The sequence below is a fragment of the Trematomus bernacchii genome, unplaced genomic scaffold (genome assembly GCF_902827165.1).
Source record: "Trematomus bernacchii unplaced genomic scaffold, fTreBer1.1, whole genome shotgun sequence".
Taxonomy (NCBI): domain Eukaryota; kingdom Metazoa; phylum Chordata; class Actinopteri; order Perciformes; family Nototheniidae; genus Trematomus; species Trematomus bernacchii.
The window spans coordinates 3957493-3971599 of NW_022988007.1; the positions used below are offsets into that span (position 1 = coordinate 3957493).

Genomic DNA, 14107 nt, shown 5'->3' on the forward strand with positions numbered 1-14107 from the left:
ATAGTAAATTAAAAAATAATAATTTTTGTGTAGTTGTATATTGCAATAATAACGTATGGTTGTCACAAAATCCCACGGCACACCCGGACTTGCCTCACGGCACACCAGTGTGCCGCGGCACACCGTTTGGGAACCACTGTATTAGATAGTAGATATATATATATTACCAAGTAGCAGATGAATGTTATGGAATTGTTTCAACAGTTCAATTGTTTAACAGTCTCACTGCCCGCGGGAAGAAACTGTCTCCGAATCTTCTTGTCTTTGCCAGGATGCTGCGGTAACGTCTGCCAGACGGCAACAGAAAGAACAGTTTGTGGCTGGGGTGATGGGGGTCTTTGATAATCCGTAGTGATTTCTTCCTGAGCCGCTGGGAGTAAAGGTCCTCCATGGATGGCAGCTCCGTCCTGGTGATGTTCTGTGCAGTTTTCACCACCCTCTGTAAAGCCTTACGATCGAGGTCGGTGCAGCTGCCGTACCAGGCCGTCATGCTGCCAGTGAGGATACTCTCTATGGTGCACCTGTAGAAGTTGCAGAGTATCCTGGAATCCATTTTGAACCTCCTCAGCCTGCAGAGGAAGAAGAGCCGCTGTCGAGCTTTCTTGGTGATGGTGGTGGTGTGAAGAGTCCATGTCAGGTCCTCAGTGATGTGGACCCCAAGGAACCTGAAGCTGCTGACTCTCTCCACCGTAGTCCCATTGATGGCGATGGGGGCGTGTCCCTCTCCCTGCTGCTTCCTGTAGTCCACAATCAGCTCCTTTGTTTTGCTGATGTTGAGATGGAGGTTGTTATCCTGGCACCAAGATGTCAGGTTTTCGACCTCCTCTCTGTACGCCGTCTCGTCATCGTCTGTGATCTGGCCGATGACGGTCGTGTCATCAGCAAACTTCACGATGGTGTTGGAGCTGTGTGTGGCCACGCAGTCGTGAGTGAACAGAGAGTAGAGGAGAGGGCTGAGCACGCAGCCTTGAGGGGCACCGGTGTTGAGGATCAGGGTGGAGGATGTGATGTTTCCCACCCGCACTGCCTGGGGTCTGCCCGTCAGGAAGTTCAGGATACAGTCACAGAGGGCGCTGTTGAGCCCCAGGTCTCTGAGCTTGATGGCCAGCTTGGAGAGCACAATGGTGTTGAAAGCTGAACTGTAATCAATGAACAGCATTCTCACATATGTGTTCCTCTGGTCCAGGTGTGAGAGGGCAGTGTGGAGGGTGAGGTCTATGGCGTCGTCTGTGGACCTGTTTGCTCTGTAGGCAAACTGCAGGGGGTCCAGAGAGTCAGGGAGGGAGGAGGTGATGAATGATTTGACTAACCGCTCAAAGCACTTCATTTTTTTTAACCGTGCTGATATATTTGACCCGCTTAATCAAGCAGAGCCAGGTAAAGGTACTGGGCTGCTTGGGTAAACTCCACTGGTTTAAATCCTGGCACTGCCCGGGAGGTGATGCTAAATGCAAGTTTCAGGTACTTTAGCTTGTCTGCAACATGGAAACCCCAATAATTAATAACGCAGGGTTGTTTAGCTGAGTAATACAATATCTGTGTTTCAGACAACATTGTGATAGAAGGTATGGGCTGCTGGGAGCTGAAGCAGGAGACCACCCGTCCCCAAGGATTCTCCCTGCTCCAGAAAGGTTTGATCTGCCCTGTCAACATGCGAGCCGACCACGCCAACTCTACCATACAATATAGAGAGGAACTTCTACACATCAAAGCGGGGATCCCAGGCCGCAGTGCTAGTGAGACTGAGGAAAAGTGAAAACGGGCCTCTTCGGACTTTAACTCCGCCAATATGAAGAAAGTCCTGCCGGAATACTACCAGCACATCAGCTGCCGGATGTGCAGTGGAAATACACTGGACCATGTTTATTCTTCAGACCACATCTCACTGCTGCTGCTGTGTGCTTACAGGCAGAAACTCAAACACGACAGACCGGTGACACAGACCATACAGCGCTGGAGTGAGGAGACTCAGCTCTGCAGGACTGCTTTGAATCTACGGAGTGGTGTGTGTTTGAGGACGACAACATCAATACACACACGGATGCGGTCATCTGCTACATTGGCAAATGCATCAATGACGCAATACCGAAGATTACTGTATAAACATTCCCGAATCAGAAGCCCTGGATAAACGGCGAGGTATGTGCCAAGCAGAAAACGTAAGGTGGAGATTTTGATGAGTACAGGAAGTCAAGGTACGCACTCCGGAGAGCTATCAGCAGTGCAAAGAGCCAATACAGAGACAAAGTGGAGTCTGACGGGCTAAGAACAATGACCGACTACAAAGGGGCAGCGGGTGGTGTTGGGGGAGTGTCTGTGTGTGCGTCTCTCCTAGATGAGCTGAACTCCTTTTATGTACAGTTAGCGAGCAGCCAGCCTGGCCAAGGAGCCCTGCCCTTTTGTTTTAGACAAACCCTTTTAAAAGGGTTAAATGGCATCCCTGGCCGTGTTCTCAGGGTGTGTGCAGTTCAGCTGGCAGAGGTGTTCACAGACATCTTCAACAGGTCCCTGCTGCAGTCTGTAGTCCCCACATGCTTCAAACACTCCACCATCGTTCCTGTCCCCAAAAAGACTAAAACCACCAGCCTCAACGACTTGAAAGCAACTTCTACAGATGCACCATAGAGAGGATCCTGACCTTCTACAGGTGCACCATAGAGAGGATCCTCACCTTCTACAGGTGCACCATAGAGAGCATCCTGACCTTCTACAGGTGCACCATAGAGAGGATCCTGACCTTCTACAGGTGCACCATAGAGAGGATCCTGACCTTCTACAGGTGCACCATAGAGAGGATCCTGACCTTCTACAGGTGCACCATAGAGAGGATCCTGACCGCCTGCATCACGGCCTGGTATGGTAGTTGCCCCGCCCTCAACCGTAAGACTACAGATTGTGCTGATAACGGCGGGGGACAGTTTCATCCAGGCCATAACACTATTTAACACATGAGCTTGCACTATTTGTATTGTTGTTTTTTATATTTACTTTTTTATGTCTTGTAAATTGCACTATTGAGAAACTTGCCAGTGCCCCAGTCTGTGTCGTGTCTGAGACAACGTCCGGACCTGGTTCTGCAGACATTCTCCGGGTTCAGATGAGAAAACTGTAGATGCCATAGTTAGGACTTACAGCATAGAGCCACCGGTGTTAAACGCTGATGAAAGAACACATTTATTCCCTGGTGTGCCTCAAGTGTTTTCTAGTTAGGGGTAGAACCACACACTGTAGAGGCATATAGGTGAAAGCCTACCATGGCTGCAGGGTTCCAGGTGGTAGAAGGAGCGGATTTGGGTTGCCAGTTGTTTCCACCAGTCAGCTTCTTCTCACCAGGCTGACTCCAGTGAAGATCACTACAGAGCGAGTAGGATTGTTAGTCCTGTTTAATAGGCAGTATCAAAACTATAACGTTCGAATATCACACACTTACTTCTTTGCTGTGCCATTGCTAATTCCCAGATCTAGAGAGGACAGATGCAGAGGAATGGATGCAGTGTGAAAACTAAACACCCGATTTAAACAGCATAAAAAAGGTAGAAACACTGATCTAATTTTACTTTTACTCTGTGTAGTTAATGCAAATTCTACATATTTGGTAATTATGTTATACACAACTATAATTTCAGATCTAATGCTGCGTTCACACAGGATGATGCGAATATTCGCATTGCTCTAATCTCTCGAGTTTCACCGCGGCTGTCAGCTGTTTTTATTTGCGTCATTCAAACAAGACGCGCTGGCCAGGGGGCGGGGCTTATCTCCATGTAAATACTGTGGTAGATACCAACTACAACAAAATGAACATATTTGACCGTGATTTAATTGTAATACACGTTTGAAAGTGCTAACAGCTAACGGCTGATGTTTTGGTTTTCTGATTCAACTTCAGGCTGACATCCTCTCCGCTGATTGGCTACCGCGCGAACGCGTCACGCAAATTTGATGCTCGAGTTGAAAACATTTAACTCGAGCGGTTGTCGCGGCCCCCTTCAATCGCGCCGCGGCATTCGCGTCAATCGCACCGCCGGAGCGAATTCGCGTCTGTCTGCGTCTTTGCATTGACTTTACATGTAATCGCGCCGCCCCCTAAAATCGCATCGCGTCCGATGTGAACACAGCATAATACTATAATAGTGGCCTTTACAAATACCTCATAGTATTATAATAATGATTGGTTGTATTTATTAAATGGTCGCATAAAATTGGGAACTTACTGCCAACCAGATTTGCAAGTGACGAGTCCAGGTCGTTGGAAACAAGTTTGTGGCCGTTCAGGGTCAGGCCCTGGTTGGGTGAGGACGCCACTGTGGGTTTGAGGAGGTCACCTAAAACATCTTAATCAAAAGGGGGCAGGACAAAGGGGAAGAAAGGGAGGGGAGGGTGAGAGGTTGGCTGGCACACACACACACACACACACACACACACACACACACACACACACACACACACACACACACACACACACACACACACACACACACACACACACACACACACACACACAGCACACACACACACACACACACCACACACACACACACACACCACACACCACACACACACACACACACACACACACACACACACACACACACACACACACACACACAACACACACACACACACACACACACACACACACACACACACACACACACACACACACACACACACACACACACACACACACACACACACACACACACACACACACACACACACACACACACACACACACACACACACCACACACACACACACACACACACACACACACACACCACACACACACACACACACACACACACACACACACACACACACACACACACACACACACACACACACACACACACACAACATGTTTAGCATTGGAGGAGGCAGGAAGAGGGGCTCACAGAAAAAAGTCATCAAGCCAAGACTGTGTAGGGAGTGTGTGTTGAGTCAACTCACCCAGTCATGCATATGCCATGCAAAAAGCCAAGAGCCCAGAGAGTGTGTGACCCAGGACAAGGGAGGAGAGAAAACAATAATGTGAGACCGTGAGCAGCCTAACCCAGTCAGTGTACAAACCATGGGTGTGAAGACTTTCCAGGTGCAAACATGTAGCATTTATCTGTCAAATTATTGATGAGTATTTGTTTGTACAATTATCAAAGAAAGGGTTAAATGTCAATCACAATCAAGGGATTATGTTCATCAAAATGAATTTATCAAATGTGATTTCTTTAAAAAAATCTGACTCAGTGGCACATAGGTTTAGATGCAGCAGGGAGGCCTACAGGCTACCAGTGTTCCCAGTACGGGCTCTTCTGTTGATAATCCCACACCGGGCCTGACGTAAGGGTTTCAGTCACCGCTCCTCTGACAGGTTCCTGAGATGTATCACTGCCAGATAGCACAACTTGCTGGACCGAAATGAGGTATAGAGAGTGGAGGTATAGAGAGCGGAGGTATAGAGAGCGGAGGTACAGTATAGAGAGCGGAGGTATGGAGAGCGGAGGTATGGAGAGCGGAGGTATGGAGAGCGGAGGTATAGAGAGCGGAGGTACAGTATAGAGAGCGGAGGTATGGAGAGCGGAGATATGGAGAGCGGAGGTATAGAGAGCGGAGGTATAGAGAGTGGAGGTATAGAGAGCGGAGGTATAGAGAGCAGAGGTATGGAGAGCGGAGGTATGGAGAGCGGAGGTATGGAGAGCGGAGGTATGGAGAGCGGAGGTATGGAGAGCGGAGGTATGGAGAGCGGAGGTATGGAGAGCGGAGGTATAGAGGGAGGTATAGAGACTGGAGGTACAGTATAGAGAGTGGAGGTATGGAGAGTGGAGGTATGGAGGGAGGTATGGAGAGTGGAGGTATGGAGAGTGGAGGTATGGAGAGTGGAGGTATGGAGAGTGGAGGTATGGAGAGTGGAGGTATGGAGAGTGGAGGTATGGAGAGTGGAGGTATGGAGAGTGGAGGTATGGGAGAGTGGAGGTATGGAGAGTGGAGGTATGGAGAGTGGAGGTATGGAGAGTGGAGGTATAGAGAGTGGAGGTATGGAGAGTGGAGATAAAGATAGTGGAGGTATGGAGAGTGGAGGTATGGAGAGTGGAGGTATGGAGAGTGGAGGTATGGAGAGTGGAGGTAAAGATAGTGGAGGTATGGAGAGTGGAGGTAAAGATAGTGGAGGTATGGAGAGTGGAGGTAAAGATAGTGGAGGTATGGAGAGTGGAGGTAAAGATAGTGGAGGTATGGAGAGTGGAGGTAAAGATAGTGGAGGTATGGAGAGTGGAGGTAAAGATAGTGGAGGTATGGAGAGTGGAGGTAAAGATAGTGGAGGTAAAGATAGTGGAGGTAAAGATAGTGGAGGTATGGAGAGTGGAGGTACTAACCCTAACCAAAATGTGGTTCCAATTAAGATCTTAATCCAAAATGGCTGATACGGGTTCGGATAAAGAAGACTATTTTTGGTTCTGTTTTTGTTACTAATCATGCACAATAGCGCTCTCAGGAACGGGTGGCACTCCCCAAAGCGATGCATTTAGTTTGGTCTCTGCATACTATCAATCAACTATCAACTTATTTCAATAAACGCTGTCTGTGATGGCAAGATATTTCCAAAGTGTGCCACTTTCAGTCCAGTCATTATGGTTATGTTCTGCAAGAGCATAAAATCAATGTTATGCTCACAAAATGTATTTCTGACATTAGGAAGCTCTCATTTAACCTTTGTGTAAAATGCTGTTGCTTAATCAGTCGGGGTTAATTGTACAGTATATCATGTTCACATGCAATTCTTAGCACGTTAACTAAGAATAATTGGGCAAGCCACGTTTATAATTAGTCAAAAGGCCTGATCAGTGAAACATTTGGAATATGCTCTGAACATCCATTGTCACCATACAAAGTGACAAAAAAGTGCAGCACTTTGATTTTATAGTCTCAACATGATCCATTTTGTCCCCAAACCTTCAGGGGGCAGTAGAGTACATGAGGTCTAGTGGCACACAAAGGGCATTGCAAGAATATAAGAGTATGTAGGAGCACAACACTTACCTGTAGAATCCAGGTCGTTAGCAATAGTGTTGTTGCCAAACACGGAGTCAAAGTCCACGCTAAGGCCCTGAGGGTTCTGTTGCTGCTGGGCTGTTGGGGAGGCTGTAAACCCTGCAGAAGCAAAAATACATGCAACTGCCATTATCCAAATATGGACACACAATAGCTCTGTTCCTCCCAACACCACCAAAAGCAAGTAGAAAAACAACAACTATTTGGTGGTTCATAGGTTCACATTGCCATTTTTGAAAGAAAACACGTCATGTCATTCTGACAATTTGTCTGTGTTGTTATGCTTCAGCATACGAATACACCGACATTGATGACTGATCAATGTCCCGATGCCCTGAAGGCATCATCATGCTTTCATAAAACCATCACTTGCTGTTGATGAAATATTAAATGAAATATAAAATGCTACCATAATGCAAAAATCTATTTCACAAAGACCACAGGTCAAGGTCAGTGGTAAGATCTGCATATCTTAGGTATCGCTGCACGACTACTTCTTATAGGTGACAGACGACACAAAGGTTCAGGACTGTGTTTTGCATTTTACCAGCACTTATGATGTTTAAATCACTCAAGTACTATATGGGCCATTCTACCAAATTGGACCAAAGTCAGGTTGGAAATGTTTTGAAATTCTGTATGTTTTTTTCCCAAAACTTTGTCCATATATATTTTGTACCATATCTAAATTACACATATCTAGTAAAAGAACCGTACATTTTTATATCATATTTTCAGAGTGTATTGGAATGTTCTTCCTCTACCAAAAATGGTCAATACCGAAACATAGTACACAGTAGTAAAAAAGTATTATATTAACCAGTTAAGATTGTTTTACCTTCCCTTCTCTAAATAGTATTTTAACAAATATTTCTTGAGGGTTTTCACAATTAAATTAATAAAAGTGAATTTTTAATCAAATTTCAAAGTTCAATTTATACAATTCATAAAAATCATAATGCAAACTTTCTTTGTAAAATGCATAATACTGATCATATTGATTCCAGAGTTGATTGGTTTAATGTATGTTCAATTTCAACAATCAGTGTCATATCATTTTAGTTGATAACTCAATATACTTAATTTTTTACAAAACATCCACTGTTTCGGTAGTGACCACAGTATTTTGTTCTCAAGGTTGTATCATATTCCCTCAACCTTATTGCTTAATCTTAACTCATAACATGCCTTATGTTGAAGTGTGAATGTTTGAAGCTACTGACCCAGAATCAGCACTTTAGTAACAGGCTGAAATAGAGGGGAATGAGGCTAGAATGCATGATCTGTTTGGTATTTTGAGCAAAACACTTCATAGACATGTTTTTTTATATATCTGAGACCTATAATATATGCCTAAAAATAGTATAATAAGAGACCTTTAAAGTAACACACTGATTTTCAGACTTTAAAAACACATTTATTTCAAAACTATGGGATTTACCTGCTTACCATTCCATTTTGTCACTACCGAAACGATCATGTCAATTACCGAAACTTAAAGTGGACCTATCATGCTATATTATAATAATATAGTGTAGGACCATACCTATATAAGGCATATTTATACTTTTTTTTTTTCAAAATACCAAACAGATCATGCATTTTAGCCATGCCTCATTTCGCTCAATTTGCACTTTTAAACCCCTGTTTTTGCAAGGGCTGATTCTGTGAGAACAGCACCATCTACTGGCCTGGCATATGTACTACAGCGTCTCCAGCGCTTTTGAACGGCAATGGCGGTGGCTGTCTCCTCCTGATTGGTGGAGTTGGCCCAATAGCCGTAGCGCCACTGTCCTGACGTCAGGACAGTGTTCAAATCTGGATCAGTTTTTATCAGATCCGTTGCAGCCCCTTTTTTTAGAGATTTGGGTATGGAGGAAAATAGAGAGGGTTGTGTTTTCTGACACTTGGTGAGTTCCCTGGAACACCGGGGACACATATTCATGTATAAAAGACGTACAAAAGTGCATTTTGCATGATAGGTCCCCTTTAAGCATATGTTTCGGTAGTGACGATTCTAGCTACAATTGAGCAAAACTAAAGAATGCTAGCAAGTATATGGCTAGAATACACGTTTTTGAAGAGGTTTACACACATAAAAACCTAATACTTTGCATTAAACCCCGAAAAAGTTTACTTAATTGAAGATAATATGTGTTCGGTAGTGACAATTCTTAAGGTTACACGCTGATTTTCAGATTTTGAGTATGGGATATAGCTACTTGCCATTCAGCCATGAGGGACAGGGATGCAGTGTCACTGCCTTGTCAAAAATGCAGGGGTGTGGCTAAAAACCAGGCTCAGCCATTGGACTAAAACCCCTTGTGTTTCGGTAGTGACCTGAAAACTGGGGACATGATTTTTTGAGTATAGTTTTTTTATTAAAAAATGATACCCACAATAAATCTAAATATTCCAACTTCTGTTTGAATGTAATCATAAAGATCTTCTAAATACATCATTGAACAAAATTAAATAAAATGTTTTAAGTGTTATTTACAGAACATGAAATGTAGATGTTGGGGACAGCTACTTCCCAATAGAAAGTACCCTATAAATGATGTTTTTGTATATATTAAGCTTATCACTATCTAATTTAATGCCTTGTGTTTAAATAGACCATAACATATTCTTAGTAAATATCTATGTCTGAATACTTCATTGTTTTGTTGAATAGTGTTTCTTGTTGTGGGACCGATCTTTGTACTAATTTGGTAGAATGCCCCATATATGTCCCTCTACCTGCCTTGTATATTATTTTCAGTGAATAACTAATACATACGATAGAAACATTTATGATATCTTTATTATGATTTTTTAAATGACAGAACAAGACATTCCCTTCGGCTTTCAAATATTTTTGATGGCCAATCCTTTTTTTAAATCACACCAAAACATGACATGTTCCATGTATGTTTCAGATCACTGATGTTTCTGATCAAACTCAGTTATAGCTTTGCCTAAATGTCTGCTTTAATGTCATTGAAGTTATTGCCCAGGAGATTAAGAAAAGTGCAACACAGATCAACAGTGAGGTGTATAAATAGGGATCTTTGAGTGGGACCTGTAACAGCTCAATGAAGCTGAGAAAACGTACCTCTGAAGAGACCAGCTACAGCAGGGGGCTCAGACTGGAAGAGTGGAGTGGTGTTGTAAGGGCTTGGCCCACAGAAGGAGTCTGACACATAACCACAGCAGCCAGGCAGCAAAACACAGAGGAAGAAGAGGGAGGAAGATGGGAGAAGATATGAGGGCAGAAAGTAGAGCAGTGAGCGAGCAGCAAGGAGCAACTTTGGGAACGGATTCTACCGGGGGAAGAGCAGCTGAGGAAACACAGAGGAAGGGCAGAAGAAGAGCAGAGGAAGAGCAGAGGAAGGGCAGAGGGAGAGCAGAGGAAGAGCAGAGGAAGGGCAGAGGAAGAGCAGAGGAAGAGCAGAGGAAGCACAGAGGAAGAGCAGAGGAAGGGCAGAGGAAGAGCAGAGGAAGAGCAGAGGAAGAGCAGAGGAAGAGCAGAGGAAGAGCAGAGGAAGAGCAGAGGAAAAGCAGAGGAAGCGACTCTCAGCACATGGCTACACTAAATACAGGGCAAACTGAAGGGCAGCAACAGAGGCTCGTCACCACACAACATCACAGGGGGGGCTTTTGATATACAAACAGAAAGCAAATAAAAGATCAAACAGCCTTAATCTAAGAGAGTAAAGGGCTGAGGAAATAAACGTTAGAAACTTAGCCTGATTGTGGGAGGAAACTAATATGTGGTGTTGGGCAGCATGCCAGATCCTGGGGGAATGTGAGAACAGTGACCCTACACCACCACTAGGCATTCCCTCACTCTCTCTCCCTACTGCTCTGAAATATTCATCTGTGTATTCACACAATACATTTCAAATAACTTCAAATAAGATCTAATCATCAGCCAGGATCAGAAATTAGAATGGTTACATAAGTACTGACATGTTGTCTGGACACAAAATGAAACCTAGACAGAGAAAAGAAAAGGTGCAGATGCAAAAAGACATGATCGCTTGGTGTCTTAGAGCAGGGGTTCCCAAACTTTTCAGCCCGCGACCCCGCGGGACTATCTCCGCAATGGAGCAAGCTTAAGTTTCACTCTCGATTGCATGATATAGCCCAGCGCAACACCTTCGTCACACATGTTGCTACTTGTTTGTACCATTTTCAGGCGATTTGTAATCTGTTCTAGAAAAACTATGTGTTTTTTAGGATTTCAAGAAGCGTATAAAACAAACAATGGATGTATTTTATGAACATTTATCCATGCTGGAAGTAGATTTTTATGTGTTAGGAGTTAGATACAGATTATTATCTAATATATGCATCCAATGAAGCATTGCATGAAGTCTGTTGATGATCAGAGGCTGTTGTTGGGGCTGCATAAAAGTTTTTTATTATTGGTTAAGTGGTCCTTGGTATGAAAAAGTTTGAGAAACACTGCAGTGGATTGTCAACAGGGGGAGCCTCGCTGCGGGGAAATTATACAGATGGCCAGTCCGCCCCTGAAAAATGTTTATGCACACGTTATTATTAATAATAAAAAAAAAAATTGATAACAAAAAAAAATTATTATTAAATTAAAGGTGGGGTAGGTAAGTTTGAGAAACCGGCTCGAGATACACTTTTTGTTATATTCCATGGAATGCTCTTAACATCCCGATAGCAATGAATATCTGAAGTGCTTTGACAAAAAATCCATAAAAAAATATCATCTGTGGAAGCCGTAGTACTGTAAAAAGCACGACCAATCATTTTAGCCGGCCCGGCTAAAATAACTGGATGGCCTACCTGCCTGTCAGCCTTCCATCTGTGCACAAACTTATCTCGTGCCCTCATTGGTCATGTGCGCGTTCGTGTGTGTTGGAGGAGGGGCTCTGTAAGGAAGTGGCAGATTTCTTCCGGCTGTGTATTTTCAAATGCTAGCGCACTCGAGCTGGTTTCTCCAAAATTACCTACCCCACCTTTAATAAAAAAATATTTTGTAATCATCTCGCAACCCCCACTCGGGGTCTCGCGACCCCCACTTTGGGAACCCCCGAGGACGCCAGGGGACAGCTGGACAGCATCGATAGTGAGGAAAGGGTTTGAGTTTAGTATGGAGTCCTCCACAGCTTCTGCAGCAGAGGGGACAGGATCAGAGTGGGTAGAGGGGGGGAGGAAGAAAGACAAGAACATAGAAGGAACAGAGAAATGATGGTGTTGAGAAGGATGAGAACAATTTTAAAAAGTAGAAGTAAAAAAAAAGTGAATGCAAGAAAATGTGCAGGGGGGAAAGCCAGTGATGCTGGTGAGAAGGATTCAAATGCTCTTAAAGATACAGCAACAGGCTGATATCATGCACAGCTCTTATTGGCCCATAGCTCAGTACCTCTACCCTCTTTATTTACAGCTGTGAGGTCATGGCTCTTCATTATCAGAACTGAAAGACCCTGCGCACAATAATATAGCTGTAGGGAATGTTTTTCGCATTCAGAAAAAGCATTGATTTGGGGATCTTGCTGAGTTTTATGTGACGAAATACAAGGCAATAATATGCTAAAACATTACATACAGTAGAGCATTGTCAGAACCATTGACCAAGAAACTTTTAGACTTGGATCTATTACATTCCAGATGTTAACCTGGCAGCCGAACAACAAATCAGAATGTGCTTTAACTCTTATTTGTAAAAGCTTTAAAACAACTCATAACAAAAGTTACTTGAGGTGTACATGAGTATGGACTATGTGGCTAATCTAAAACTACTCTTTTAATCTGCTCACTTATATGTTCAATTATAGGGCAACACTGCAGTCCCCTTGTAACTGAGAGAGATATGAGATCATGATATCAGGTTGCAGCTGAACATTGTCCTTTGGGACAATGTCAATGTTATATTTACTTCTTAATTAAAATCCAAACATTGCAAAGTCCAAATAGAAGCAGTTTCACATGCAAATGATGCACTCGTCACACATTCCATCATGTGCTCAACGTTGATACAACAATGCCAAGCAAAGTGCTCTGCAGGCACTGATCTTCACATTATAATGTTTATGTTTTATATTCGATTCCGACATGCAAATAAAAGCACATTGTTGTTTCAGTGTGTGCTGCTGTAAGCAGTGGCGGCGCCAGGGTATGGCTGGGGTAGGCTACAGCCATACCAAGAAATGGCTTGGCCCCACCTTAGCCCCACCATGAAAAGTGATGCAAATTCAATTAAATAATAAGCGAAATGCTAAATGTTGAGAACACGGATTGCGAAAATATACGGGTCGTGTCCACAGCACACAAACTGATCCTGCTGTAACAACAAGTGCACGTTACTGATGCAATATGGTTGAGACCATTCGGGCTTGTGCTATAAGAGGGGTGCAAGGAATAGTCTAAGTAGTGGGGGAGTTTTATACACTAAAGGTGTGGAAATTCTCTGGCGTTATAATATCAGCGCGGCCGCGGTCAGATCAAAATGCCTCCGAATGCAATTTGAATAGACCTACAGCCAGAGCAACGAAACGTTGGATCTGCGTCATGCCTTATTGATTGAGATCAATCGAAACCGCCATTCAGTATCCCCATTGGATCTTCAACGTGTACTATCATACGTCACGTTCACAGTGATCCCTTTTTATTTACTACAAGACAAATGTGCCGTTTTATTTCATACAGTTCCATTTTGATTGAGACAGGGAAATAATCTAAACCTCACGCGTGGCGTTTCACTGTCAAGGGGGGTAATATAGCGTGTATGTAATTACATTGCAAATACTGACTTGAGCACCACCACTGTATGGGTTAGCCCTACCATAGATTACCCAACAAAAATGCTCTGGCGCCGCCACTGGCTGTAAGCAAATGGAATGGTGGAACACACCTACTAAAAAACTGTGCATGGCCTGAGAATATGAATCCTGTGACTGATTTACACATTTATGACGTTCTGTGCCTGATAGAGACGATGTAAGAAGGTCTGCAGGCGAGGTGTGTGAATGTCTGGCCAGCTCCAGCTCTCAGCCCACATTTGCATGAGGAAGAGGACATTTGTTTACAGGGCTAGTAGTTG

At 43.9% G+C, this 14107-nt stretch overlaps 1 protein-coding gene across 10 annotated transcripts in view; it reads right to left on the minus strand.

The window, feature by feature from the left end:
• picalma (phosphatidylinositol binding clathrin assembly protein a) overlaps window positions 1-14107 on the minus strand; it is a 42395-nt gene that overhangs the window by 6377 nt on the left and 21911 nt on the right. For 3 of the 10 annotated variants that reach the window (XM_034117308.1, XM_034117310.1, XM_034117307.1), the window contains 5 exons: window positions 10145-10225; window positions 7036-7146; window positions 4215-4334; window positions 3431-3461; window positions 3254-3353 (listed from right to left, as the gene is read on the minus strand). In XM_034117308.1, coding sequence (XP_033973199.1) covers window positions 3254-3353; window positions 3431-3461; window positions 4215-4334; window positions 7036-7146; window positions 10145-10225 — 443 coding nt within the window. Of the gene's footprint in view, window positions 1-3253; window positions 3354-3426; window positions 3462-4214; window positions 4335-4839; window positions 4922-7035; window positions 7147-10144; window positions 10226-14107 lie in introns of those variants that run through there. The other 7 variants (XM_034117311.1, XM_034117309.1, XM_034117314.1 and 4 more) reach the window with 7 other exon arrangements.